The following is a 25,968-nucleotide window of genomic DNA, read 5'->3' as shown; positions in this document are numbered from 1 at the left end:
TACCTTCTGCTGGAACAAAACAACGTAATGTAAACCCCTTGACACGTATGCAGAATCCACTAAAATACATTCAGCAACAGGCCTGATTCTCAAGTCTGGAAAACACTATTCCTTTTCAGAAAAAAATTACAAAGGAGGATATCTCAGCTCAGAGACAGAATTTAACACAAACCAAACCAAACAGCATACCTAGGCACTGTGAGAGACTGAGCCTGAACTTTCACATCCTCAAAACTGAGAGAAGCTCCAGCAGTCAGGATTTAAAACACACTGTTAAGGACTCAACAAAGTGAACTTTATCACAGCTGACATCTTAATTTCTTGTCAGCTTGAGGAAAAGCAGTCAGGCATGTTCAGAAGAAGGATTACCAATCAATTACACAGGACTGGACAGGGATCCAGCTAGTCAAGTTCATGGCCATAGAGACTCTTGTTTTCTGGAACATACCTCATACTACATAGATGTGCATACAAAATGTGAAAAACCCTCATCAATGAAGTAATCAGGATACACTGCACATATTTTCCTTCTCTGTTTAACAAAGACTTAATGTTAGGTAGTACAAGTTCTCTTCTAAGGGACTGTGCCAGAATGTAATCAGAACTTCCTAGCACTCCCCCTGATTGTTTCCCACTAAAGGCACGGAAAAAAAACATTTAGAAAGCAGCCATCAGTTTAAATATGCTTTACAGATTCAAGAAACAGAACATTCAAATTTTAAGAGTACTTAAATAAAGACATCTGAATAGGCAACATAAGCTGACTTTTCCCCTCTTTAGACAAGCAACACTGACACCTACTGTCAACACTGTCAAATGGTTTTAACTTGTACAACTAATTAAAAAAGTCAAATGTATTTTTACATAGACTTCTGAAAGCATATTAAATATTTCCTACTCAAGGGTTTCCTTCATATCACATCTTCTGCATTTACTGAAGAACTGAAGTTATTATCCTGTCTTGTAAAATGCCATTTAAATAGATTCCTCAAAACCAACTTATTGACAGTGGTGGACCACAACTATACTTTTTCATAACTAATGTTTTTGAATTACTGTAATTAAAGCAGATCTGAAAAAGGACATTTTGTTTAACTTAATACTAGAACTTCATGGTTTTTAGCACCACAGACACTTAAGTAGCCACTCAAAAGCAAAAAAACACTGTACCTTTCTTATACCACATCTGTGTTGGAGTAACTAGGTCCTGACTGTGTTCTCGCCTAGTTAAACAAATTTTACTGCTGTTGAGAACAGAGTAGAGGCTTTCCACAGAAACTTTCCAACAAAGAAGCTCCATGATTTTGGCATTCACAAGGCATGTCCATGGGCCAGCTCCACAGTCAGTCCTAGTTCAGACTACTCAAGCATTTACACATCAGAAGCCCAAAGACCACCATGGAACTACAGGAGTATCAGCACAACCTTGCTATCTCCTTTGCACAACTCCTTTGAATGCTGGAGTTTTTTCAATATTTGGAAGGATTCCTCCCACACAGACACTACAGAAGTTACAGGAGCTACACAAAATATTATTGAAAACCTTACCTAAGCAAAGAGAAGACATCGTAAGAGTTACGAACACAGTTCTGATCCACCTGGAGAAGAATGTTCTTCAGGGTACCTGAGTGATCCTTGAGGAAAAAAAGAATATTATTTTTAAAATAAAGAAAATCCAAAAGAGCATGCACTTTTAGTAGAATAAATGATCTTGCATTTAATGTATTTTTAATATATCTTTACACATGTTTTATCTATGGTAGGTAGGAACAGTTTAAGGTGGCAATAACTTATTATTATTTTATATATATTAATGTATTATATTATACACTTACCTATAAAGGTATAAAAGTTTACCTATCAGTTTTTCTGTGTTCTAGACACATAGTATATTTTCTTGAACTATATAATCTGTAACTGCCCAAATCTTATGCACAGAAACACTGAAAAGTACAACTGACAACACTGCCATTCTTCAGCTTCAGTCAGACTTGAGAACACTGAGAGCCACGTGCCAGAGAATTACATGAACATGAGATAAAGCTCTATCCTTTATCCATGCTGTAATACACTAAAAAAATCAAAGAAATCTTAGTTTTGAGTGAAGTGAACAAGTTTCTGGAAGTTACAAAGTAAGAATAATGTAAGGTTGTTCTTTCAAGAGACCAAAGTGTCGATTCTGCACAACAGGTATCAGAACAGTAACAGACAAACAGCAACTCCTCATGCTGCAAATGTCAGATATTGAGCTTTTCTGTATCAGACACAGTTACACAAATTCCTAGAAAAGTCACAAACTCAGAAGTGTTGCTTTACACAATAAATTTTAAGCAAGTCAAGCCACCTGGCAGCACTGTCAGAAAGATTATGGATTGCAGGAAACAAGGCATTTACTTTAGTGTATGAAGCAGCCCCATCCTGTGATCAGCCAGCTTTCCAACAGAGATTCTGAGTACCACAATCCCTTCCTAAAGATTCTTTCCTGTCCCAATGGGAGTTTGTCTCCATATAGAAGGTGTTGAAATTCAGAGTAAAACATCAACATCTCCTGACACAAGTGTGTTAACCACAGGCCACACAGCAGACATTCCTTTCCACCAAAAATATGGTTCCACCTAAACAATCCTGAGATCTACACACTATGTAGCACATCACATTGCTGTAGAGGCACCATCCCAGCTCCTCATTTCTGCACCCAAGACACTGCATGCTAAATGCTGAAATCCAGACATCTGTCCATAAAAAAATACCAAACTAACATCATCTTAATGTCTGAAAGAACTAGGATGGTGGAAAACTGAAAATGCACAAGGTACCAGCATCACCATACCCAATCCCTGGAAGTGTTCAAGGCCCCATTGGATGTGGCCTGGAGCAACCTCATCTAGTGGAAGATGTCCCTGCCCATGGCATGGGAGTAGAACTGGATGAGCTCTAAGGTCCCTTCCAACCCAAATCGTTCTAGGATTTTATAGCATGAAGTTGATGGTGTTTCAACAAGCACTCCCTTCAGAAAGCAAAGTGCTACATTTCTCAGAGAACAAGAGGACTGACATGGACTAACTGGTTTCAGGAGTGAAAGAATTTGGAGCAGCAACCTATTTCAGCATTTTCTTTTTCCCCCATACTACAGTTCTGAAAGGAATTTTCCAAACAGTCAGGCACCAAATGGTATGTGCAAACTGTTCTACCCTAAGGAAATCTACAGAACATGTAAAGGTTTGAGACTTAGCTATTAAGATGTTCACCCTTTGAAACAGGAGTGTGTCTTTTTCTCTGCCTCATTTACTAGATATAGACACATATACTTGTATACACACAGAAAGGCTTTACTTGTGCAAAGTGGCCAGGATCTAACTGCTAAAAAATACTTAATATGTATATGTGGAGAAGACTCTACCTACATTGATGGAGACACAGACTGAAAAAATAGAGAGATGCAGCTTTCCAAAGATGAGGATCTTTCCTTCTTGATCTTGAAAATGAAGCTATAATTCAGCATCCCTGAAAAATACAACTTATGTTTCTCTTCTCCATGCCTCTGACAACTTTTGAACTATGAAGAGCTGTATTGGCTAGTTCTGCTTTTACTCCTTTAAGGAGAAATCAGAAAGCTAGTCATTAACTAGAAGCTACACTTCCTTCCCTCAATGCACTTTCTAAAAAGGTATCTCTGCAAGAACAAGAGTGAGTTTTATCAGTTGGAAGCAGCAAGCATAAAACAGTTGAAAGGCAATGTGTAAGTCAGGAAGGGATTGAGTAAACCACGACGAGAAGCCTGGCTTTAGGAAAGCTAGTATAGCATCTAGAATTTATTATGTTGAACCTCGGTAAATACTGGTTTTACACACAAGCATGAAGGCTCAGACAAAACCCAACATTCAGAAAGCTGCTCAACGTTCAGGAATACTTTAAATCCAGGTTAACAGTTTCAAAAGAAATCCCTGAAGCACATATCTATCTTATTTAAACATTAGTCCAGCTCATGCTACTACAAATAAAGGCTGAGTGTATGATCAGTAGAGAGGGTGAAACAGAGAGGAGCAAGTGCTTCAGTGGTCCAGTGCCAGAAGGGAAACAGGGAAATACACTGGACATGGTCCTTATGAGATCAGCAGAATGCTGCTGAAACCTTCCAGTAAAAATACTTCTACAAAATAACAATAAACTTGTTCAAGTCCAGAAGTTGGAGATACAATTATCTGAAAGTCAAATGTGATCAAGAACAAAGCAGCTATACTGGCAGCACACTTTTGAATTTACACTGAGAAGAAAAGCTGTAAACACTAGAAGAGCTGCTGTCAGACATCTGTAGTAAAGAAAGACTACCCTTCAGAGCTCAGAAAGCACCCACACAGGTTTTTGAAACATTTGAAAGCCAACCTTTTTCCTTGCCATGAGCTAGGTGTCCACAGCAGTAAAAAACCTGCAACCTGAGTAAGAACGTGAATCCAAGAGACCAGTCAAATTGCTGCTGGACAGAAGAGGTAGAAGATAGGTAAAGCTCCTAATACCTTTATACTGTCAAGGATACAGAACTTAAGTTTTATGGCATCTCTAGAAAAAAAAGTGAAGAATCAGTGGCAATAACAATAAAGAGGCTCTGGCTATGGTTCTTTAACTCAGGTAAGACAATTACTATACTACAATTGTCTGGGACACTTAGCATTTCCCCACCAGTAATGCTACAAGAGTTTCCTATTTTGCTCCTCTACATGACAGGCTAGGACTGTATTTGCTACCAAGATACAGAATGAGGAACCTGCAGGGTGAGAGACCTCACCTGCAGTGATGCCTCCAGCTCAGCGATCTCCAACATCAGAAGGACATGGAGCTACTGGAGCAAGTCTAAGGAGGCCACAAAATGGCTCCTAGGGCTGGAGCCCCTCTGCTCTGGAGACAGGCTGAGAGATCTGGGGGTGTACAGTGTACAGCCAGACAGGCTGGGAGAGCTGGGGGAGAAGAGAAGACTCCAGGGAGACCTTAGATCCCCTACCAGTGTCTAAAGGAGCTGCAAGAGAGCTGGAGATGGGCTTTGGACAAGGGCCTGGAAAGACAGAATGATCCCAGTGGGTCCTTTCCAACTCAGGGTATTCTGTGACTCTGTGACAAGGGGGAATGATTTCACACTGAGAGTGTGGGTTATATTAGGTACTTCAAAGAAATTCCTCCCTGTGAGGGTGTTGAGGCCCTGGCAGAGGCTGCCCACAGAAGTGTGGCCACTCCATCCTGGAAGTGTTCTAGGTCAGGTTGGATGCAGCTTGGAGCAATCAGGGAGGTGTCCCTGCTCATGGCAGGGGGCTGGAACAATATGGTCTTGAAGATCCTCTGCAACCCAAACAATTCTATGATATAATTCTATAAACAAAACCAAGAAGTACCTTTAAACCTTATGAGCTAGGGAACAAGCCCTGACAACAATCAGAAAAAGAAGATAATGTTCCCATCTTCAAATTCAGGCCCAGGCTGTCAATACTGAAATTTTGAAAAACTACAATTGCATCCTGCTTCAGGAAAATTGGATGTAGAAACTGCAGCTGTGTGTCAAGGAGTCATTCCCTCTCCAACTTCCAGGGACTCCTTAACACGACCTATCCATACCCACAGTACTGCCACCAACAATTTGAGATTAAAAAACCTGTCAGATGCACTATTTTATAACAAGTAAGTTTAAACCTTTTCATCATCAATGAGGCAATAACCAGAGACAATATTAGCTGGACAGGCACAAATACTACAATGAATCCTTAGGGAAAAAAAAATCCATGGGGTAAAACAGGTGCAGCATAAGCAAATAAATAGCTTCCCCTTAAAGGAAATCTAGGCTTCAGACTGATAACCAAAACTTAGTGGGTTTATATTTGCCATGAAAATGAGTCTTAACAACCACATCACTTTCAATATGTCCTATGTTTGAATGAAATGTCTGCCTCAAAGAATACAGTCAAAGCTTATTTGCTGTAACCAGAGGTTTTTGGACCCTAAATGCTACACTTTAAATATATTCAAAATATCACAGATATCTATGCAACCAAGGCAAGATATTAGTTCACATCTGTCATGTCAAAAAACTATTCCTTCTCAAAACAAAGCATTTTAACATTCCAAGCATCCAAATGTGAAAAATCAGTTTCACAGGCTGAATTTCAGTTTGACACCAGTACCAACAAGACAGAACAAATACAAGACACCCTTACCTTCTGCTCAAATGAAGCTCCATAATAACCATCATTGAGACCAAAAATAATCTCATTTGGGTTTCTTGCATGGATCTGTAGGGAAGGAAGAAAACAAATCAATTTATTGCCAGTTTACTGCAAATTTTCTCACCAAATGAGCAAAAATTGCTCCAAAAGTCTAAAGCAGGTTTTTATCACTTGTAATTCTAGAAGTACATAAAACCTCACAGAAAACTCTTTCAATAATGGAAAACCTGTTTTCTTCACAGCTTTACTGTCACTATGTTCAGCCATTCTACTTTGGAATCAGGAACACTAGACAAAGGATCTTTCCTGTTATCGCATTTCTGGGTGACAAGAATAAATAAGAGAGCTGGAAACTATACAAAGGTAAGACTCAAGAGTTCAGTCTGGAGAATAGAAAGCTCCAGAGAGACCTAAGAGTGCCTGCCAGTGCCTCAAGGAGCTCCAAGAGAGCTGGAGACAGACTTTGAACGGGGGGAATGAATTCACACTGCCAGAGGGCAGGGTTAGATGGCATATTGGGAAGAAACTCTTGGCTGTGAGAGTGGTGAGGTCCTGGCACAGTGTGCTAGTTTTGCAGAGGCTGCCCACAGAGGCTGCCACATGTCTGGAAGTGGGCCATGATGGGTGGGGCTTGGAGCAACCTGGTCTAGTGGAAGGTGTGTCCCCTCCCACCCATGGTAGGGGGTGGATCAGGATGATATTTAAGGTCTCTTCCAACCCCAACCACTATATGATTTTATGATTTAAAGCTCTGATGTAAACTAACATGAATATCTGTAACCAAACTTTAAAATATGATCTTCAAACACACTCATTTCCTTTCTTAGCATTCTTTGTATTAATTCATCCAGATGTTTTGTTTCCTGAAGAAAAACGTTGTGAAAAATTATTCTCACATTACCTGCTGGCCCAAGTATTTTAACCCATCTAGATTGACCTTCCATTCAATCAAAAGCTGAAAGTGCTCCTTCTTGCCACCCCAGATCCTCACAACAAAACAAGAGACAGAGGTATCAAGACGATCAGGCATTATTCCAAAGTCCAGACTCCTCCATGTTGGATTCTAAGTATTCAAAGGATAAACACAATTTAAACAAGCTGAAACTAGTCCATAAATTGACAATTCAGAAAGTAGCAAAGCACACCTCAAAGATTTCTTAAAAATCTTAAGAATGAGGAACAACAGTCATTTCAAACTCTGCTGTTTCCTTACCCTGTTTGCTAGACAGAATTCTTCAGTTAAAAGGTACATGCTCTAAAATACTTCAGAAACTGTGAATGGGTTTTGCTTCCTTCCTTTACAAGACTTCAAAGAATTTACTTCAGAAATTACTAATTCAGTTTAACCAAATCAGTAACTTTAAAAATGGAAGTAATATTCCTTTCACAGTTACAATTCAGTTTCTGAAAACCAGAATATAGCTTGTATTCCCAAAGTTAAATGCTGATCTAGTCCCCAATAATTAAATTTGCAGAACTTGCTGACATATTTGCTCACATTCCTCTCCTCGACTGATGCTTAATCCTCAAATGCTGTCACATCTTTACTCCACAAGATCAAACTTACACCTGGAGCTTTTCAGAAGCATCACATATTAAGCTGAACTGCAAATTCCACCAGAACTCAGATTTACAAACACAACGTGTTCCAAAAATTTTCACTCATCCCTAACAACATCTAAAGAACTGACCCAAGCTGTAACAAAACTAAGTCAATCCAACATTACTAGTGCCAAGAGACAACAGGGTATCGAAAAGCAGAAATGGGAAAGTGCTTTTTTTAATATTTATTTCTCTCCCTCCTCTGCTAAACACAGAAACAGCATCTCCTCCAAAACAAAAGGTAAGAACCCATCACCCCATGAAAGAACTTGCCTTCTCTTGTACTGCTTAAGCAGCTTGGAAAAGGCCTAGCATCCCTGAACTGGGATGAGTCTATCTGAAATAGGATGCCTCTGAAAAGAAGGGAGAGGCAAAGTTACCCAGTAAGTATTACAGAATAAATGCTTTAATCAGGTCTTATTAACAAGAAGGAATATTTCATAGCTATTGAGGAACAAGAATACCAGGTCATTAAAATACCCATAGATTATATACAGGATGCCCTCATGACATATTTTATTTAGATTTTCATCTTTCCATCTCTTAGGTACTGTGGTTAGTTTCCCTTTTTGTTTTTCCTTTTCCTGATTTAGAATAGACAGAGCTAAAAATCCTAACAACTTAAGAGAGAAACTGGAGAAGTTAGGAGCCTTGAGTATGCAGACAGCTTTTCCATCATTCAGGAGGGTTTCAAAACAGTTACCTAGGGTGCTATAAATGGAGCAATTCTACCTTGTTAATGCAGGCATTAAAAAGTCTTCAGCAGGTTTTCAAACTCCCTTAGCTAACATTTGCAACATCCTACTCCTAGCCTATTATCACCCTTCCTCATTTGTAATAAACTGTTCAGTTCTGGCCCCTTCATCTAAGCTGAAAAATTCGGAAAATCTAACATGTTTTCAAACTTCAGTTTCCTACAGCTATCAGCTCTTCAAAGAATATACATATATATCTGGAAGATACACATTCCTTGCTCTTTTCCCATGCAATACAAAGATGTTAATAGAAATCAGCATTTCTACTGCTCAGTAGCTCCCTATTCTAACCCTAATGAAAAGAATCTGAAAAGGAGGAGAACACAATGCTCCTAATAGAACTGAACAGTGAAAAGACACATTGAACAGTTATGGTATTTAGCAGAGAAATCAATATACTGCACTATATAAACAGTTTTTAAAACAAAATTTTTCCACATTGAAGTAACTTACCAGAGAATTCTTGACCACCTCACTCTTATAAAATTCTAAAGAAAAATAAGTAAAAAAGCACCTTTAGATTAGCTTAAACACTGATACAAATCTTAGTATTTAAACAGAGAAAAAAAAAACAATCAAGAAAGACAAATGTTAGTGGACCCAGTTTACTAGCAATCAATTGATAAGAGACTTCAAAATGCAGCCATGCTTTTGACTAAAATCACTCCTTCACACTGACTTACTACAAGTCATTATTTAAATTTAGTATTTCATCTTTATACCCATGATAATCCTCAAGGTTTACTGAGGCTTTGATTTCTGAGGATAGAACATGGCACAATACTTAACAGTATTTGGATAACATTTGCAAAAATGACTGGTTTGCCACACAACATCTTCCTGGGACACAGCAGCTTGCATAAATTAATTACAGCACTTTCCAGAGGAGTGATGCTGACCTGTTCTAGGTACTCAGAGAGGGAACAGCCAAGTTACCTGATAGACATGCCAACAATCCTGTATTTAAATGAGAATAAGCAACTTCTGGTGCACAAACCTTGGCTTTCCCAGTCAAAGTAAGAGCTTAGAAGACTTCAGATATGCAGGAATAGAGGCGGGAATACAGATTTAGCACAATATCTCAGCCCACTGGAGACCAAGGATAAAGCTTTGATGAAGTGCAAAACAGTCCCTAACACCTAACACTTCAGAAACAGTCATCAGTGACAGGTTTAACCAACAACCACAACGAAGTCCAGGCAGCAAGTTCACATTTTCTATTCTTATCCTTCTAAAACACAAATCTTGGTAAAAAAAGCAAGGCAAGATGCCAGATCTGTCACTGTGTCAGATGAAAATAAAAACTGGAGATGAATTTTGATTTTCTCTTAATCACACCAAAATAAGCATAAAACATATTTTTAATGACATCTCTCCACAATGAAGAACTATATACTGTAGTGGGAAAGAAAAGCAAGAAAGAGAGGAGATCTAATGCTTGAACACAGTTATCTATACTATAACAGATGCCTAGATGCTTCATGTCATTGGCTGACAATTCCATTTTTTGAAAACTTTGATAACAATATGTACTGATACAGGCTCTGTAAAACATCTGGTATACACCAAGTGGGACACTCTTCCCCACAAAGAACAACTAAAGCTCCAAAAGCTTGAACTTTTATGTGCCCTTGGAAGTTCCCCTTTTCTTACATCATCACTCAGGGAAGAGCAATGACAAAAATAGGCTGATTTAGGAGACTACAAAAACCTGTCATCTGTTTTGTTTCCTTGGCTGCTAACACTGAAAATTTTCATGAAACTGAGGAAACTGGAGAGCTCTTTTCCAGTGTTAGCAAAAGTGACATAACTAATGGCAGCAAGTTGTCAAGAAAAAAAAAAAAAAAAAAANAAAAAAAAAAAAAAAAAAAAAGAGAATTCATATCATAACAATTCAAACATAACTAGCAAAGGGGTTGACAGCAAGCCTGGTTTACCTTTATAGATCCTGGCATTATCACACAAGTGAAGAGTGAAGTATGTATCCAAGAGGCGATAACCATTCTTATTAATAATGTTACGTGCAGCAATATTCCGAAGATGACGAAGCCGGCGCTAAAAATAAGAAAAAGAAAATTCGAAGAAGTATCTTAGATTGAAAATTAACCCTTTCTCTTTTTTCAAAGCATTTTAATGATTCCAAAAGCATTGTTGTGAAAAAAAAAAAATAAAATTCCCACCAAACACTCAATTTTCTCTGTCAGACAACAATTGTAAACAGCCAAGATTTTAGCAAAGCCTGGGGACAAGCAACAAGCACCTACAAGCTTGGATTAAGCAACACTGATACTCAAGAAGCTATTCTTATTCATGTCATGTATGCCATTGTTATCCCACATGACTAAATCACCCCAAGTCTTTGAGCAGTTTAAAGCAAATATGTGACACTATCAGCTTCAAACACAGCAGCACCATCACCCAGATGTTTTGCATCATCACACTGGAAACACTTTTCAGCCAAAGCTATTTTCAACAAGCATTAATGGACAAAGAGCTCAAACAAACCACCACCTAATCCAGAGCCATAAAGAACTGGCTGAACAAAGCTTCCTAATTTCACAGTAAACCTGGAAACTGCTCTAACAACCTTAAATAAAAGTAAAATACATCAGGAAGACATATCAAGACTTTCAAGGATAATAAAGGGCACAATTAAATTTCACAGTGAGTTACCATCTACTCTGATGAGAGTCCTTTTCTCTTGGAATGAATACAGTAGGATATGCCATAAATATTTTGTTTAAGTGATTTCATCCAACTCCAACAGCACTGCTTAGCTGTTGTTTCTACTGTAGCTTCTAAGACCCATGCTTCAAACAGTCTCCTATGAATGCAGTGCTCAGCGAACTGCCACTTCAAATACATAAAGTTCTCACCAAATCCTTCAGTGTCATATTTTCCCAATCAATCTCTCAACTCACCAGTGTCTCACCAATACCATGGAGATGTTGACAAATGACTCCACATCCTTTGTGGACCACCACAATCCACCAACAAGCCTCAACAACTGGTTTAGTGCATACTTTTACCTCAGAGTTCATCTTACACCATTTTTTCTCAAAAGCATCTTGATTTTTAAGGCTGAATCCACTTTAAAAGCTGACTGATCAAGAGCACATTTTAAAAGCTTTTGAAACTGAAAGACAATTTTCCTGTTTGTAGCTTGTCTTAAAAGGCTTTTAACAAGAGTTGAAAAGTCACCATCTATTTTAGAATCATAGTATAACACTTTCTATCACTTAACACCACTCCAGTGATAAATTAGTTTTCATTCATGGAAAAGTATGAGGAATACTAAATTTCTGTTCATGTGATAGCCTAAAAGTCATTGATGGATTTATTCCATTCAAAGTCTATTTATGACTTAGACTAAAAACAGAGCCTGACATAGGATGCCTAGGTACATCTAGTATAAACATCAACTACAAAATTAAAAACAAAAAATTTCAACCAACAATGTTCTGTTGGACTACATGGTCTTATTTTCTTAGAAAATGGTATCAAAAATGTCAACAGAAATATTAAGCCTCACTTAAAAGAAGCCACATGGACCTTTAATATTTTTTCATATCTAATCTCAAAGCTGCATAGCTTTGCTGGCTGTTTTTATGTGCAACTGAAACACTACTTAAGAAACAGCTTTGAATATGCATTTTGCTACCTATAAAAATGATTCAAGAATTTTATGTGCCACCTCCTTTTATTAACTTCAGTAGCACAGAAATCAATCAACTACCATGCTCATTCCCTTCATTTTTGCTAACTTTTTGTTTCCTTTCATCCCTTAACAGGGATGAGCAGCCCACATTGCACCTTAACAAAGAGAGCAACTTTCTCCAGGTCTCTTTAGGATTACAAACCAATTTGCATGCCTGTTTTAAGTAGCATGTTTCATTGATTAGCTCTCAAGCAAAGTCAAACAAGTTTCTTAGCATTCACAGTAAACAATGCAGTCAATGAGGTTTAAAAAAAAAAAAAAGCTGTCCTGTGTCCTAACCTACACCTTGCACCTCTGAACAAGATGTGAGTCCTTATCTCCATGATTTTTGACCTCCTTGCACCCTTCAGGATCTGGAAGTTAAAGTCTCACTTCCAAACCTGTTGGAAGAGGATCATTAAATCTGGGGCTATGAGACCACAACAGAGTTCAGAACTCAGTGTACAACAGGTAATGAATGTTTATTTGAATCTCCAGCTCAGTCAGTACTGTCCTCCTATCCATTTAGCCTGGCTGATAGGGAACAAATTTCCAAATACGTAGACAATTTTATCATTCACATTCTTTAGTGTGAGGTATTGATGAGAGACTTGCATCCTGAAAATAAATCTTCCCATTTGCCCACTATATTTGCTGATATTATACTGAATTATTCAAATTTCTTCAGAACTCTACAGAGGCAACAGTCAGAGTTAATTAACCTCTCCCGATGAAAGATCGTAAGGTTCAACCAGAGGACTATCACCTACAAAGACATAGCCAAAGATAACTGAAATAGGTTCTAGAATTCCTCATCAAGGGCTTTGTTTTGTGACAAAGCAAATATTATTTTGAGGAAAGTTTTAAATCTCTAGTGTTACCTTCTATGCACTTCATATCATTTTGTGCTGGAGACATTGGAAGACACAAACAAAAGCAACACTGTGTTGTAGCTCAGCTAACACTGGCATCAAATACTGCCAGCACCCAGCACTGCATCACCCTTTCTTATTCGTTCCACCAGAAATAAGCACTTGTGAGGCTGCTCACAGAATTGTATCTGGGAACCAGTCTGGATGGAAACTAACCACCTCTCCTTTTCCTAGGTTAGTTTCACCAGCTCAGTTCTTCAATATGGTTCACCACATGTCTGGACAAGCAGACCAAGGAGGGGACAGGACAGCAGGAAGAGGCCAGTGGCAGAGAACTGTGGGAATGAAACCACCAGCTTGAAGTGTACATGGAGCAACAGAGCCTGGTACTGCCACAAGCCAAGGGGAAGGCAGTTCACAATGAGATACCAGAGCATTTCAAACTGCAAAACCAATTCTTTTTAGAGAATAAACCAGTACACTCTATGTTGAATACAGTGGCTGCAAATAATAGACAAGTCTTTGCTTTCCTCCTCCCTCTGGGTCAAGTGCTAAAAAAGGTCCCTTTTCTTTAGTGACAATTTTCAGCTATTTTGCTCTTTCTAAAAAAGTGGCAAGAAATATTCATCATGAAGAAGGAGTCCCCCAGGATAAAATGCTCTGCAGCCACAACAGTCATTCCAAAAAGCCCATCTTAAAAATCAAAGGGCTAAAAAACAACCCAAATGTCTCATGAATCACTTAACTTCAAAAAGGCCAGTGCAAGCCTGATGTGCAAGATGATAGTGTAGGACCTGCTTTCACAAAAAAAACCAGCTGCAAAATATTCAATGAATATAGCTAATTTTCATTGCCATCTCCTCCAAGTGTTTACACGTTACCAGCAATACAAGACTGAAGACCTCAGACAGCCATCTACAGCAGGTATCTTACTAAGATATACTACAGCAAAAAGTTATTTTTGCAGAACTAATACCATGGAAAGGGTTATTTAACCTTTCCAAGAGCTCTCAAACCAGCACACACAGCTTTAACAGTGGCATATCTGGATCAGCGATTAGCACGGTAGTACAACAAGTCTAACAGCTCATTCTCAGGGGTTTGTGACACAAGTCCTAGACCTTTGCAATTCCCAAGAAAGCAAATAGAGCAGTGAAATTACACTGCAGGCCTGGTTATCCTTTGCTTTGATTGCCATTCTAAGCTGTGTTTGATTAAAAGCAACCACTATATAGCAACTACGCTTTGACTCACATCAAAGATACTGTGCTTCCTTCTATGTTGAAGATAAATGACTACGAACTGGGAGAAGAGAGCTCCTAATTTTCCATTAGGAGAAATCCTGAGTAGCTTGTCTTTTAAAAGCACTGCTGCATTAAAGATAGCACAGGTTATAAGCAGACAGATATCCCAAAGATAAATACAAAGTCTAATCAGGAAAGCTGCAGGAGATCTGAAGAGCAGAACCTACCATCAGGTTTCATCCCTCATGTCTGCAGAGGTAGAAAAGCAGCTTCCTGGAATTCTACAACAGCATCTTAACAGAGCTGCTGTGGAGTGCAGCAAGACCATCCCTGCTCAGCAACCACCAGCTTCATTCAAAACTCAGAGAAGCACTCAGCTTTCATCAATCTGAGGAACTATTTGCAGTTCTGTAATATATCCAGTGTTCCCATTTAATGACCTTCTGGGAACCCCTCCAGATTTACCACAGGCCATAAATAAATCAGATTACTCCAGAATCAAGTATTTTCATCATCAACCTTGTTAAGACAGCTTTTTCATCAGATGATTCCAGACCGTCTACCAGGTCTTTTGTGGTCTCAAGGAGTGAAAGTGTCTGGTCCCTTCATGCTTTAGTTCCCTCAACACTAAGATGCCATAATCTTTCACTACCTCTGCCTAGAATGTCACCTTCAGCATCCCGATGCATGCTCTGATCCTGCACAATGTGCTCTGTGCAGTCTTATGGTAAGGGTCAGCAAATTGAACCAAGGTAAAGCTGCCAAAACCACAAGTTACTAAGACTAACTAACTGTGTGAGTAAGGGCAACATCTAGGTAAATTACTCCAATTCAGCTCCCTACAGCAACACAGATATGCCCACCACAAGAGGACAGAGCAAGCAGACTTCAACACTTAAGTTTCTTTACAGCTTAAGCTGATCCAGATGCCACTCTTTGCTTACCTCCAGGTCTGAGAAACCAAAATGATAAAGATATTCACTGTTTTTTTGTCTAATAATCCGGTATAATTAATAAAAATTACAGCAGGGAGATAAGAAAAGGAAGTAAGACAAATGAGAGAGAAGTGCACTGGTTAACACAAGGTCTGGACTGTTCATGGCAGGAGAACGGGACTATCTACAACAGCCTCAAGTATCCATGAAATTTCATAAGTATTTGTTCAAGGTTATATAATGGGTAGAAAAAAGCATGCATGGGGAGTTCTGACTCCTCTTCCATCTTAACCACTTCATTATTCCCTTACAAAAATCTAAAGATCCTGGGAAAAAACAAAAATAATGTCAGTATATCCAAGGTGGATGAGAACACAGCCAAACACCATTTTCTATTTCTGGTACTCAGCCATCACACTGACTCTAGCTCTGGCTCCAGGTATCAATTCTGAAGCTCAGGTCACAAATATGGGCAACAGCAAAGCCCATTCTTACCACATGGAGCCTATCATGCTATCAGCAGCTGAACTGATCTAATGGCTCACAGCTGGGAAAAGGGGGAGGTCTGTCTTCTCTTTGTCCCACATCTGCCTTCTCTATAGCACTGGCACTTTTAGCAAAGCCATTCATGAATTCTACTCTTAGCAAGCCCTTGACGTGTTAAATAAATTTGCAAAGGTGTCAAGGAAGTATCTGAACTTAAGCAAGGTAGGCAGTTTGGTTTCTTCCAGGAAGAACCATCCAAGATGCCATCAAACAGCCCCCTCTGTGAATGGAGGGTTTGACTGAAAACTTGGAGATGTTATTAAGTAACAGTGGGCCCAATGCACCCATGGCCATAAGCAAGTTTCACAAATTCTGTCAGGTAGATTATTTACAAACTTTGTAAATAGTAATACATTTTCCAGAATGAAGCTTAAATTCAATTGCCCAGGAAGAAAGTTTTATACATCTGTGACTGAATTTGAAAAAGGCTGCCCCACCTACCCATTCCTGATGACCTTCCATACAACTCATGTAACCAGAAACTTACTTTTGCCTGAAATGTAAATACAATGCTAAAAGCAGCATTAAGAAGGCTGGGAAATCATCTTGTACAAGCAAAGTAGAAGTTTACATAAATTACTTAGCCCAAATTCACAAAAATTATGTCGCCAGTCAAAGTTCTCTCAGACACCTGATGAGCTGAAAAGCAATTACTCTATTTCCAGAACAAAGAACTTTCAACACTGGCTAAAATTTCAGCAGCAGATCTCATTCCTTAGCCTTTAATGGAGTAACTTACTTAAACAGTTTTTAATCAAGACACACCAAGACAGTTTTCATCTCTGGGCACCATCACTATTTTCAGACTGGTGGCCTCCTCACAATTCTGTCAGGGAAGTAAATTCCTTGAATTCTGATCAGGATCAGCTCTGACCTCTGTATAAGATGGCACATGCTCTGTTTTTATCTGGCTTTCACGTGACTTTCGTAGCTTGGTTCCTTGATTTATGACCCACAGAAGCTCTGGAAGAATTTAAGCAAAATCCTTCAAACTATTTTAGCATTAAAGCAGGAGGCAAAGATTAGTTAGCAACACAAATGTTACTACAGCAAATCCAGTGTTCTTGAACTAAATGGACCTGAGCTTGCAATGCCAGCTATTTAGATGTCTAGATATTTGTCAGAATTAAGTCATATTAAAACAGAGAGCCCTGTGTACTTTGTAGCTCATAGCAGACAGGTTGAGGTGGGTAATTTTTTTCTTAAAAAGCATAAAACCTCCTGCCCTGAAACAAAAAAAAAAAAAGTTATCAAAATATGATCTACATTTAGCCAACATGAGCATTGTTTTTTACCACAGCACTGTTCTACATCTCCATATTGCACCTTTCAACTTAATCAGATTTTCACTATTTGCTTTCACCTCTCCACGCTGGTTTGAATATTAAGAAACAATCACATTATCCCATCTCTTGCAAGTCAAATGGTAGACAAGAATTCATGCTTAATGTTAAATGAGTTTTCAAGCTGCCTCATTTTCCAATTTAATACCCTTTTTTTTTTTTTTGAAGAAGAGCATATCTCACAGGTTTGGGTCAATTCTGCTGCAAAACACAAAGCTTTTAATATTCCATAAATGTACATGGGAAGTTCAGGCACTACACAGATGTATGGTTACTTAAAACCATACAAAGGGCAAGAAAATGCTCATACTCCAATTTACACACTTGCTAGGAAGATTTATGAAATTCACAATTTAGCAGTTTTCCACAGTTCAGAGTCAAGAGAATCAAACGGGCTTTCAGATCTACTTCTGATGAAAAGCAGAAGCATTTGATATGCAATTTTGTGGGACACACCATAAAGAATTTTTAGTTCTATTTTAATATCTTCCAGTACAAACCTGAAGACATCTAGGCCCTCAAAACTACATAGCCATAATTAGTTCAGTGAATCACTTGTTGTTCTTCTCATAACTGTGCCTCCTTCCTATCTCCATTTCCTCATGTCAAGTGATCAACAGCCATCCAGGAACTCCTTTCCCATTTTAAGATTCAGCTACTTTCTTGAAGTGCCTTAAAAAAACATTTATACTAGGAATCAGAACTGAGGACAACACCAGTTCAAAGATGCACTGCAGGAACACAACTGCACTTTTTTTCCTGTTAAGGTACAACATGCTCACATACATAACATACCTCACATTCCTGAAGATCTTATGCAAGGAACCAGATACATTGAACCTGTGCTGAGTGATTTACCTAGACTAAATGACCACAAGAAAAGTCAAAGCCTAAATGACCACAAGAAAAATCAAAGCCATTTCATCAACACAGGCTCAAAGTTTTCCAAGATGCACGATTGCAAATTTTAGTTTATAGTTCCTTAAATCAAAGTGCCTCCTTTCCTTTACACTTCTGGGCAGCTGAAAGGCTTTTGAAAGTTTCCCTTAATAAGGTAAACAGCTATGAAGCTTTCACGTGAACACATCAAGGGTGAATACAGGTTTCTAAGAATCCATACCCCATGCCATGGCTACTCCTGCTTCTGCAGTGAGAGCTTCACTAGCAATAGTCAGCAAACAGAAGATGTTCAAAAAACATCAAGTCTGCCCTAAATCACACAAGGACAAAGTGAAACAGGAAGAATAAAGAATATCCCAATACTTGGCATGGCCCATGCAGAAATAAAATTCTTTTCCAGCTATCTGAATGCAAAATAGCCCTTTGCAAGGTGAGTATGGAGTTAAAGAATGCAACATCTGAAGTCAATGTTAGGTATACCAAAATATGTTAGTCTATGGCATGATCTGCTTCTTTAATATTAATTAAAGCAACAGTAGTATCAGAAGATAATTAAAACTTAGATAACTACATTATTACTGAAAAAAACTTAAGACTATGTATTACTCTTGAAAGCCAGCTGTGTGCTTTGGTCCATCTTCCCCTGTACCCTCTCCTACTAGCTACCCTGTAAACTCCTTCCTCACTAAGTAATTGCATTCACACTGAGAAGCAACTCAGAACTCAACCTCTACCCCCATGAAATGATGTAAACAGCTGGTAACTGTTCAGCTGGCACAAGAAATCTTCTCTTTGTACCCCATAATAATAGTAGAAAATCTACACCACTTAGAGTCCAAAATGAATGAAAGAACTAAGACTAAAACTGATATAAGCTCATGACTTCCACATGACTCACTAATCTTCTGCATCTTTATCCTTTTTTTTCACATCCAGAATTTGTGCTAATTTCTGCAGAAAGACTGTAAAAGCCTGTTATTTAAAACATATTGTAGGGGCAGGTACAGTAGACACATTCAGTCTTGGGACACAAACATGATAGCTGGTTAGGGATGGCAAAACAAGACTCAATACACAGAATTAACTTAAACATAATGTTTAGCAGGAAGGGCTCAAAAATCCAGGGTCTTGGGCAAATTAAGTCCTTTCTGTGTATTCTTTCAACAGCTGTGTTTGGTTGTGGTCACTATAACATCAAGAGTGACAAATCCAGCAAGCTGGCAAATATCACGGCTCCGAAGAGTAAGAACTGCCAGCACACCCTAAAAAAATTGCTCTACACTATGGTTAAGAAAATCTTACAAATATTGCCCACTGGCCAGACAAAGCTCTTCCTGCTAGGTATTTACATAAGATTCAAATAATAGGAAACTAGACAGTCTTTCCATATTTAACCAAAACCTTTTAGAAGGGGTAGTTAGACACTGAAAAGGGAAGATGTTAATTCTTTCTCTGAGTTTGCCTAAGTATTTAGTCTCAAGATGAAAGACTGAAACTGTAGCTACTTCTTTGACACATTAACATGTGCTTTTTTGACACAGCATGGGAACTAACCCACCGGATAGAAAAGAGAACATCAGAGTGCAAGTCCCACCTCATTAATAACACACTGCAGCAGTTGAGAGAAGTCCCTTAAGCCTCTAAGCATGACCTTGGGGAAGGGAGCACTAGTCCACATTAGCTGTGGGAATAACCTGGGAATATCAAGATGATACTCAGAAGAAAGCACCCAAAAAGTAAGCAGAGCCTTACATTATCACTTAAGGATGCTCTAGGTTCCACCGGCAAACAGTATATGATGATTAATAACTTGAAACATATTAATGTTTATCTTGTTGCTGGATGTTAAATCAAGGACAATTAAGTCACTTTCCCTTCAAAAATGAGACTTCAGTCTTTAGCTAGTAAGTTGCTCAATTAAGAGCATTCCACAACCCACTACAAATATCCCAAATAAAGCATGAAAACCAATTTAGTATGGCTTTTGGAAATAACAGTCTCTCTGACTTATCAACAGATCATTTGGTCTGCAAAACACACCTACATCCCTTACAGAATACTGGTAGTACGCTGCAGACTAAAAATTCAAGTCCCAGGTTAACAGCCAGCCTTTTAGGCTAAAATTACAACTTCCCAGCAACTTTAACAATTATTCCTCCTAATTTGACTCTAACAAACACTAGACATAGAAACAGCTGGGTATGGTTATAACTGAGTAAAATGAGCAGGTCACAACTCACATTGTGGTGTTTCACTGGAGCAGCACTTCCCTCCCACTCAACATTTAAAGACAGAGTGTGTCAAAGAGAAGTCAAAACAATATTCTAATACTAGACTTCCCATCCACTATTTTGATTCCTCCATGTTTTGTAGGAAAGGGGAAGTAAAATACTTAAGAATCAGTCTTTTTTTTATTTTTTCAGTTAACTCAGCAGAATATGTAACAAGAGGAATATGAAACTATTGTTTAAAAGGATACTATTTGATTTATTATTATATTTTATACTGTTTAGTTGAAAGTCTCATTCACGTGCAGCCCTGGGCCCATACAGTAACATTCTTCACTTCTCCTACACAAGACCCCTCAAACACATTTGCCAGCACTTTGAACCATCCCTTTCTGCCATGTTGCCCAAAATGTTGCATGATACACATCTTCAGCGTACACATGAATGATACACATCTTTAAAGAAAGAAATCAGGTTCAATCTGGAACTGGACCTGGCAGGGGACACAAAAGAAGAGCTTCTCCACATATGCTGCCTAGAAAAAGAAAGTCAAAGAAGGTATTACCCCTTGATAAGTAACACTGGAAAACAGGTAACAACTGATGAGAAGGCTGAGGTACTCAACAACTTTTTTGCCTCAGTCTTCAATGACAGCCTCTCTTCCTGCTCCACTTGAATGGATGGACAGCAGAATGGGGACTGGGGGAACAAAGGTCCTCACACTGTAAGATAGGGTTCATGACCACCTGAGGAACCTGAATGTGCACAAGTCTATGGGACCCGATGACATGCATCACAGTCTTGAGGGAACTGGCTAATTTAGCTGCCAAGCCACTCCCCATGATAATGGAAAAGTCATGGCAGTTGGGTGAAGTCCCAGGAGAAGGGGATATAAGGGGATATAAGCATAGTACCTATCTTAAAAAAGGCCAGAAAGGAGGACCCTGGAAGCTACCACCTTGTCAGCCTCACCTCTGTGCCTGGGAAGATCACAGAACAGATCCTCTGAGAAGCTTTACTAAGGCACATGGAAGGGAGGTGATCTGACAGCCAGCATGGCTTCACCAAAGTCAAGTCTGGCCTGACCAACCCAATGGCCTTCTATGATGGGGTGACTACAAGAGTGGACAAGGGAAGAGTAACAGATGTCATTTATCTGGACTTCTCTAAAGGCTTTGACATGGTCCAGCTCTCCAAACTGGAGAGATGGATTTGATGAGTGGACTGTTAAATGGATAAAAAATTGATTGGATGGTCAAATCCTAAGGGTAGAGATGGAGATGCTCCCAGAGTTAAACTAGTATGGAAGCCACAGGAGTCAATATGCAGTATGCTGAGCACTGCTCTTTTACTCTTAGAAGTGCACAAAATTCCACCTGGACCTTTAGGAATCCCAGCTAACGTTAATGGAGGCTACAGAGTGTCCTTGAGAAGTTTCATTAATGGTTGCTCTGTTTTGCTCTACCCTAAACATACACTTCTGACACCTGTAGCCGAAACCTCATTGCTGCTCCTCTCCACAGAAACTTTCACTATCTGTCAAGAGATGTTTGTGAACTGAAAGATATAGAAAACACTGGGTCACCTGCTCTGACACTATTCATGGCTGTGCACACTGGCACAATTTACCCTGTCCCTCCTTACCATCACATCCATACTCAGCAGATACATCTCCCTTCCTCACATACACCCTCCCAGGCACTGGTTCTGGAGTCCATGACTATGTGCTCTCCTGTCACTAGACAACCACATGTGAAATCTGTTTTGGCCAGCAATTAGCACAGTAGCATTCAACAGATCATTTGACTGTGGCATGACTGCCTGTCTACATTCAAGCTTCATTTTTCTGTCCAGTCCCTTCCATTGAGGATATATAAGAATCTAAAAGGTTTGGATTCCCCAACCTCCCCACTGCATTAAACTGCTTATAATGACAGGATTTAACAGTTTATTTTGAGCATTCAGAAATCCTTAAGTTACCATGACACTCCCAGTTTTCTTACGTTGAGCAATTGGGAAGAGATAATACTAAAGGATCTGTGCTCCTAAAGTGCAATTATTTCACATTTTCAGTTCTGTTGTGCTCACTCTTACAGCAAAAGAGAACAACATCCTGACACAATTACTAAGGGATTCAAATGGGAATTTTATGTTTAATCAGATGCATTTCTTCACAGTTGTATGCTCTATTTCTCTTCCTTAAAATACAGACTACAACAGCAAAAAGCATTCTATGCCCCACACACCCCACCACACAAAAAAGTCAAAGAAGAGGTCAGTCAGTTTTGACTTGTGATCACAATAGCAAAATGTTTTGGACTTAACTTTTCAGTCCTGCAAAAGTGTCAGTACCAGGAATGTTGTTTTCTAATCAGTGTGAATGTTACTGGAATAATTAAAACTAGTAAACCCAAATTACATCACCAGTACTTACGCCCCTAAAAAGTTGCTTCAGTCATACAAAACCAGCACAGTCATTAAAAGCACTCACCTTGAATTCACAGTTGAGAATTTGTCTTTAGTGAGATTTATAGCCATGACTCAGACCATTCTGCTCTCGATCCTTATATTCAAAAAAATGTAGCACTGGCTGTTCTAGAGAAAACTGCCTACTGAAATAAATCACCAAGTTGATTTCTGTGCTGGCACGTAGCAAACAATTATCTTGCCATACACAGCACCACATAGCTTGGATCAGCCAGACAATGGCATTACAGAGGTGGTACTGGGAATTACTTTTCCATAATTCTGTAGTAAAACAGCTCCAGTGTGCTGACCCCCTTCAAGGTATCTTGCACTTCAGTAACAGACTTTTGAGCTCAGATAACTCAGAGAAAGAGAGTGATTTGCTATCAGTGTGTTCAGCTGAGCCTCTCAATTTGATTCTAAGTACGGACACAGTACATAGATCCCTCAGCACATGCTCCTTGTGTCAGCAGAGCACACAGCAGAACAATACCTCAGTCTCTATCACAGCCTTAGATTTGCTACAATTAACACACAAGCATCCTCAATAAATATTTACTGAACTGGAACATCCTATAATTGATGACTCAATTTCTGCTCCTAGGAACTCCTATAAAAGTTTCTGCTCTTAGGACAAAAAGCCTGTGTTTTGGTCTCACTTTCACAAACAAAGCCCAATGACTAATATCTCAGGCCTCTCCCTGCAGCATTCACTTGGTCCTTGCAGAAGCCTGAGAAAGAAGAAAACCAAAAATTCAGCAAGGAGAAGGCTACACTTGATCTCATGGACAATCCACTGTTTCCTGTTCATACAGAGCAGTGTTCATGTTTATGTTTATTAGCATAGAACAGACCCACATTTCAGAATCAGTATTTGCTTACAAATTAGGGTCGGGTGGCCAACAGCCACCTCTATTCCCTGCCTTTGCCCCTAAGTGGATGTCTCCTAGAACACGTTTAACAAAAAAGCAGTTATAGATCCACTTCATGTTAACATTTGTTGATTTTTTTCTCTAGGTACTCTTTATATTCCCACCTGTAGCTCAAGTAACACAGATAATAACATCAACTGCACCAAGTCAATGAGCCAAAACAACACTCACATCTTACAGTATTTCTAAAGAAAACCAACATTTTGCTAACTATTCCCACTTTCACCACTCCTGCTCCAGCTGCTGTACAATCAGTCACCACATGCATGAGGGGAAAGGGCACAGAGTCAGTTTGATAGGGATTGCTAAATGCTCAGCCAGAACCTAGTCTTCCTCGCTTAAAATTAATGCTCTCCAAAGTTAAAACGTGTGACAAATGCCCAGTAAACCAAAAGCCAACTATAAGCAAACAGGAAAAAGAGAGGTGAAGTAAGGATGCAAGGGGGAGAGAACATTTCACCACTTTTCAGAATACACTTCATGTTATATCCACACTTGTGCCCCACCCCACCAAGAGGAGAGGGCACCCCAGCTGCACTGGCCTCACGAAGTGCCCAAGTTTAACACCGATTTTAAGGGTGTTATTCCTGCTGCAACTCCCACCTTTAGTCTGCTCCAGATCCTTTGTAGACACAGAAGTGGTTTCCTGGGAGAGGGAACACCACCTGAGTCCCCCGGGAGAGAGGCACAGAGTCGCTAGCCCCATGCTTCCTCTGCCCCTCCTACCAGCCAAAAGATGCTTAAATTCACCCTTGCCTCAGGGACTCCCATCATCTTGAGGACTCTACCTCAGGTACCCCCAGACCGCGGGGAAGCCCCACTGACACCTTATGGAGTACCTGTGCACACCTTTACCTCAGGGCACACCTTTACCTCAGGGCACCCCACACCTCAGGGCACCCCACACCTCAGGGAGCACCCCCATTCACCCGAGGGAGCAACCCCTGCACACCTCAGGGAGCTCCCCTCGGTTCCGGAAACATCTCCGTTCACCCCAGAACAGCCCACAATTCAGTGAGCACGCCCCTGTGTACACCTCAGCGTGTCCCACACCTAAAAGAGCACTCCTCACCTCACAACACCCTACACTTCGGGGGACACCCCCAATTCACCCTCAGGACACCCTCCTCCGCCTCAGCCCCCACCGAGAGCCGTCCCGAGGCCCCGCCGTACCTGCTGCGAAGGCAGCTCCACATGCAGGGCGCGGGCGGCGGAGCCGGGCGGTAATGCGGCGGAACCGGCAGCCGAGGTCATCCTCACGCAGGGTCCCCGCTCCACTTCCCCGAGGCTGCCGGGCGCGCAGGGGTTAATGGCGGCAGCAACGCCGAGCCGGCCGCCCGCTACGGAGCCATATTACCGCAGTGCCAGGCGGCGAGTGAAGCGCCACCTCCCGCAGGCCCATTGGTCCTGGCGCCGCAGGGGCGGGAGCCCAGCCGAGTTCTCGAGTTACGACTGGCTTAATCTGACGCAAATCAACTCCCCGCTCCGCCGGCCCTGTCAAACCGCTGGAACGCACGCCGGCGTCATTCCGAGGGCGCGCTTCCGGAAGGCGGGACAGCGCCCAAACGCTGGCGGTGATTGGAGGAGACCGAGTTTGATTGACAGCACGCCGTCCGTCACGTGTGCGGGAGCTGTTGTCATCACGTGGTGGGACGGAAAATAGTTCAGCGGAGGGGACGGGGGGGCGGTCGCCATGGCACCCGCAGGGCCTGCGAGGCTGGACCCGCCTCTGGATCGGCAGTGGCGTCATCCTCACCACCCCTTCACATCACTCCGACCTGCCCCACATCATACCCACCTGCCCCATGTAACACCTGCCCCGCAACAGGCCGGCCTGCCGCCCGTCACATCCATCTATGTCGTGTCAATATAAAAAAGACCTTAGGCTACTGCAGAGGGTCCAAAGGAGGCCCATGAGGATGGCGAAGGGTCTGGAGAGCCTTGTAAGGAGCAACTGAGGTCACTTCTTTTGTTCAGCCCGGAGGAGAGACTAAAAAATGAGAGTAGACCTCTTTGAGGTCTTCAGTATTCTCGGGAGGAGAAGCAGAGGGACATGTACAAATCTCTTAACTTTCCTGACCAACGACAGGACCTGAAGAAATGGCCTGAAGCTGAGGTGGGGAAGCTTTAAGTTGGATATCAGGAAAAGGTTCTTCATCCAGAGAGTGGCTGAGCACTGGAACAGGATCCCCAGGAAAGCGGTCACAGCACCAAGTCTGACAGAGCTCAAGAAGCACTGGGA

General features: G+C 40.5%; 1 protein-coding gene across 2 annotated transcripts in view; it reads right to left on the bottom strand.

Annotated features, from left to right (window-relative positions):
* The window catches only part of UVRAG (UV radiation resistance associated), a 97,073-nt gene extending 71,916 nt beyond the window's left edge, over positions 1-25,157 (bottom strand). The window contains exons 1-6 of one of the 2 annotated variants that reach the window (XM_015639120.3): positions 24,900-25,156; positions 10,501-10,618; positions 9,017-9,051; positions 7,108-7,269; positions 6,198-6,272; positions 1,549-1,634 (exon numbers count right to left, since the gene is read on the bottom strand). In XM_015639120.3, coding sequence (XP_015494606.1) covers positions 1,549-1,634; positions 6,198-6,272; positions 7,108-7,269; positions 9,017-9,051; positions 10,501-10,618; positions 24,900-24,980 — 557 coding nt within the window. In that variant the 5' untranslated portion in view covers positions 24,981-25,156. Of the gene's footprint in view, positions 1-1,548; positions 1,635-6,197; positions 6,273-7,107; positions 7,270-9,016; positions 9,052-10,500; positions 10,619-24,899 lie in introns of both variants that reach the window. The other variant, XM_033518183.1, reaches the window with a different exon arrangement.
* Positions 25,158-25,968: the final 811 nt, after the last annotated feature.

The sequence above is a fragment of the Parus major genome, chromosome 1, assembly GCF_001522545.3.
Source record: "Parus major isolate Abel chromosome 1, Parus_major1.1, whole genome shotgun sequence".
NCBI lineage: Eukaryota > Metazoa > Chordata > Aves > Passeriformes > Paridae > Parus > Parus major.
The sequence above is the reverse complement of the archived record's forward strand: the minus strand, read 5'-3'. Positions and strand labels throughout refer to the sequence as shown.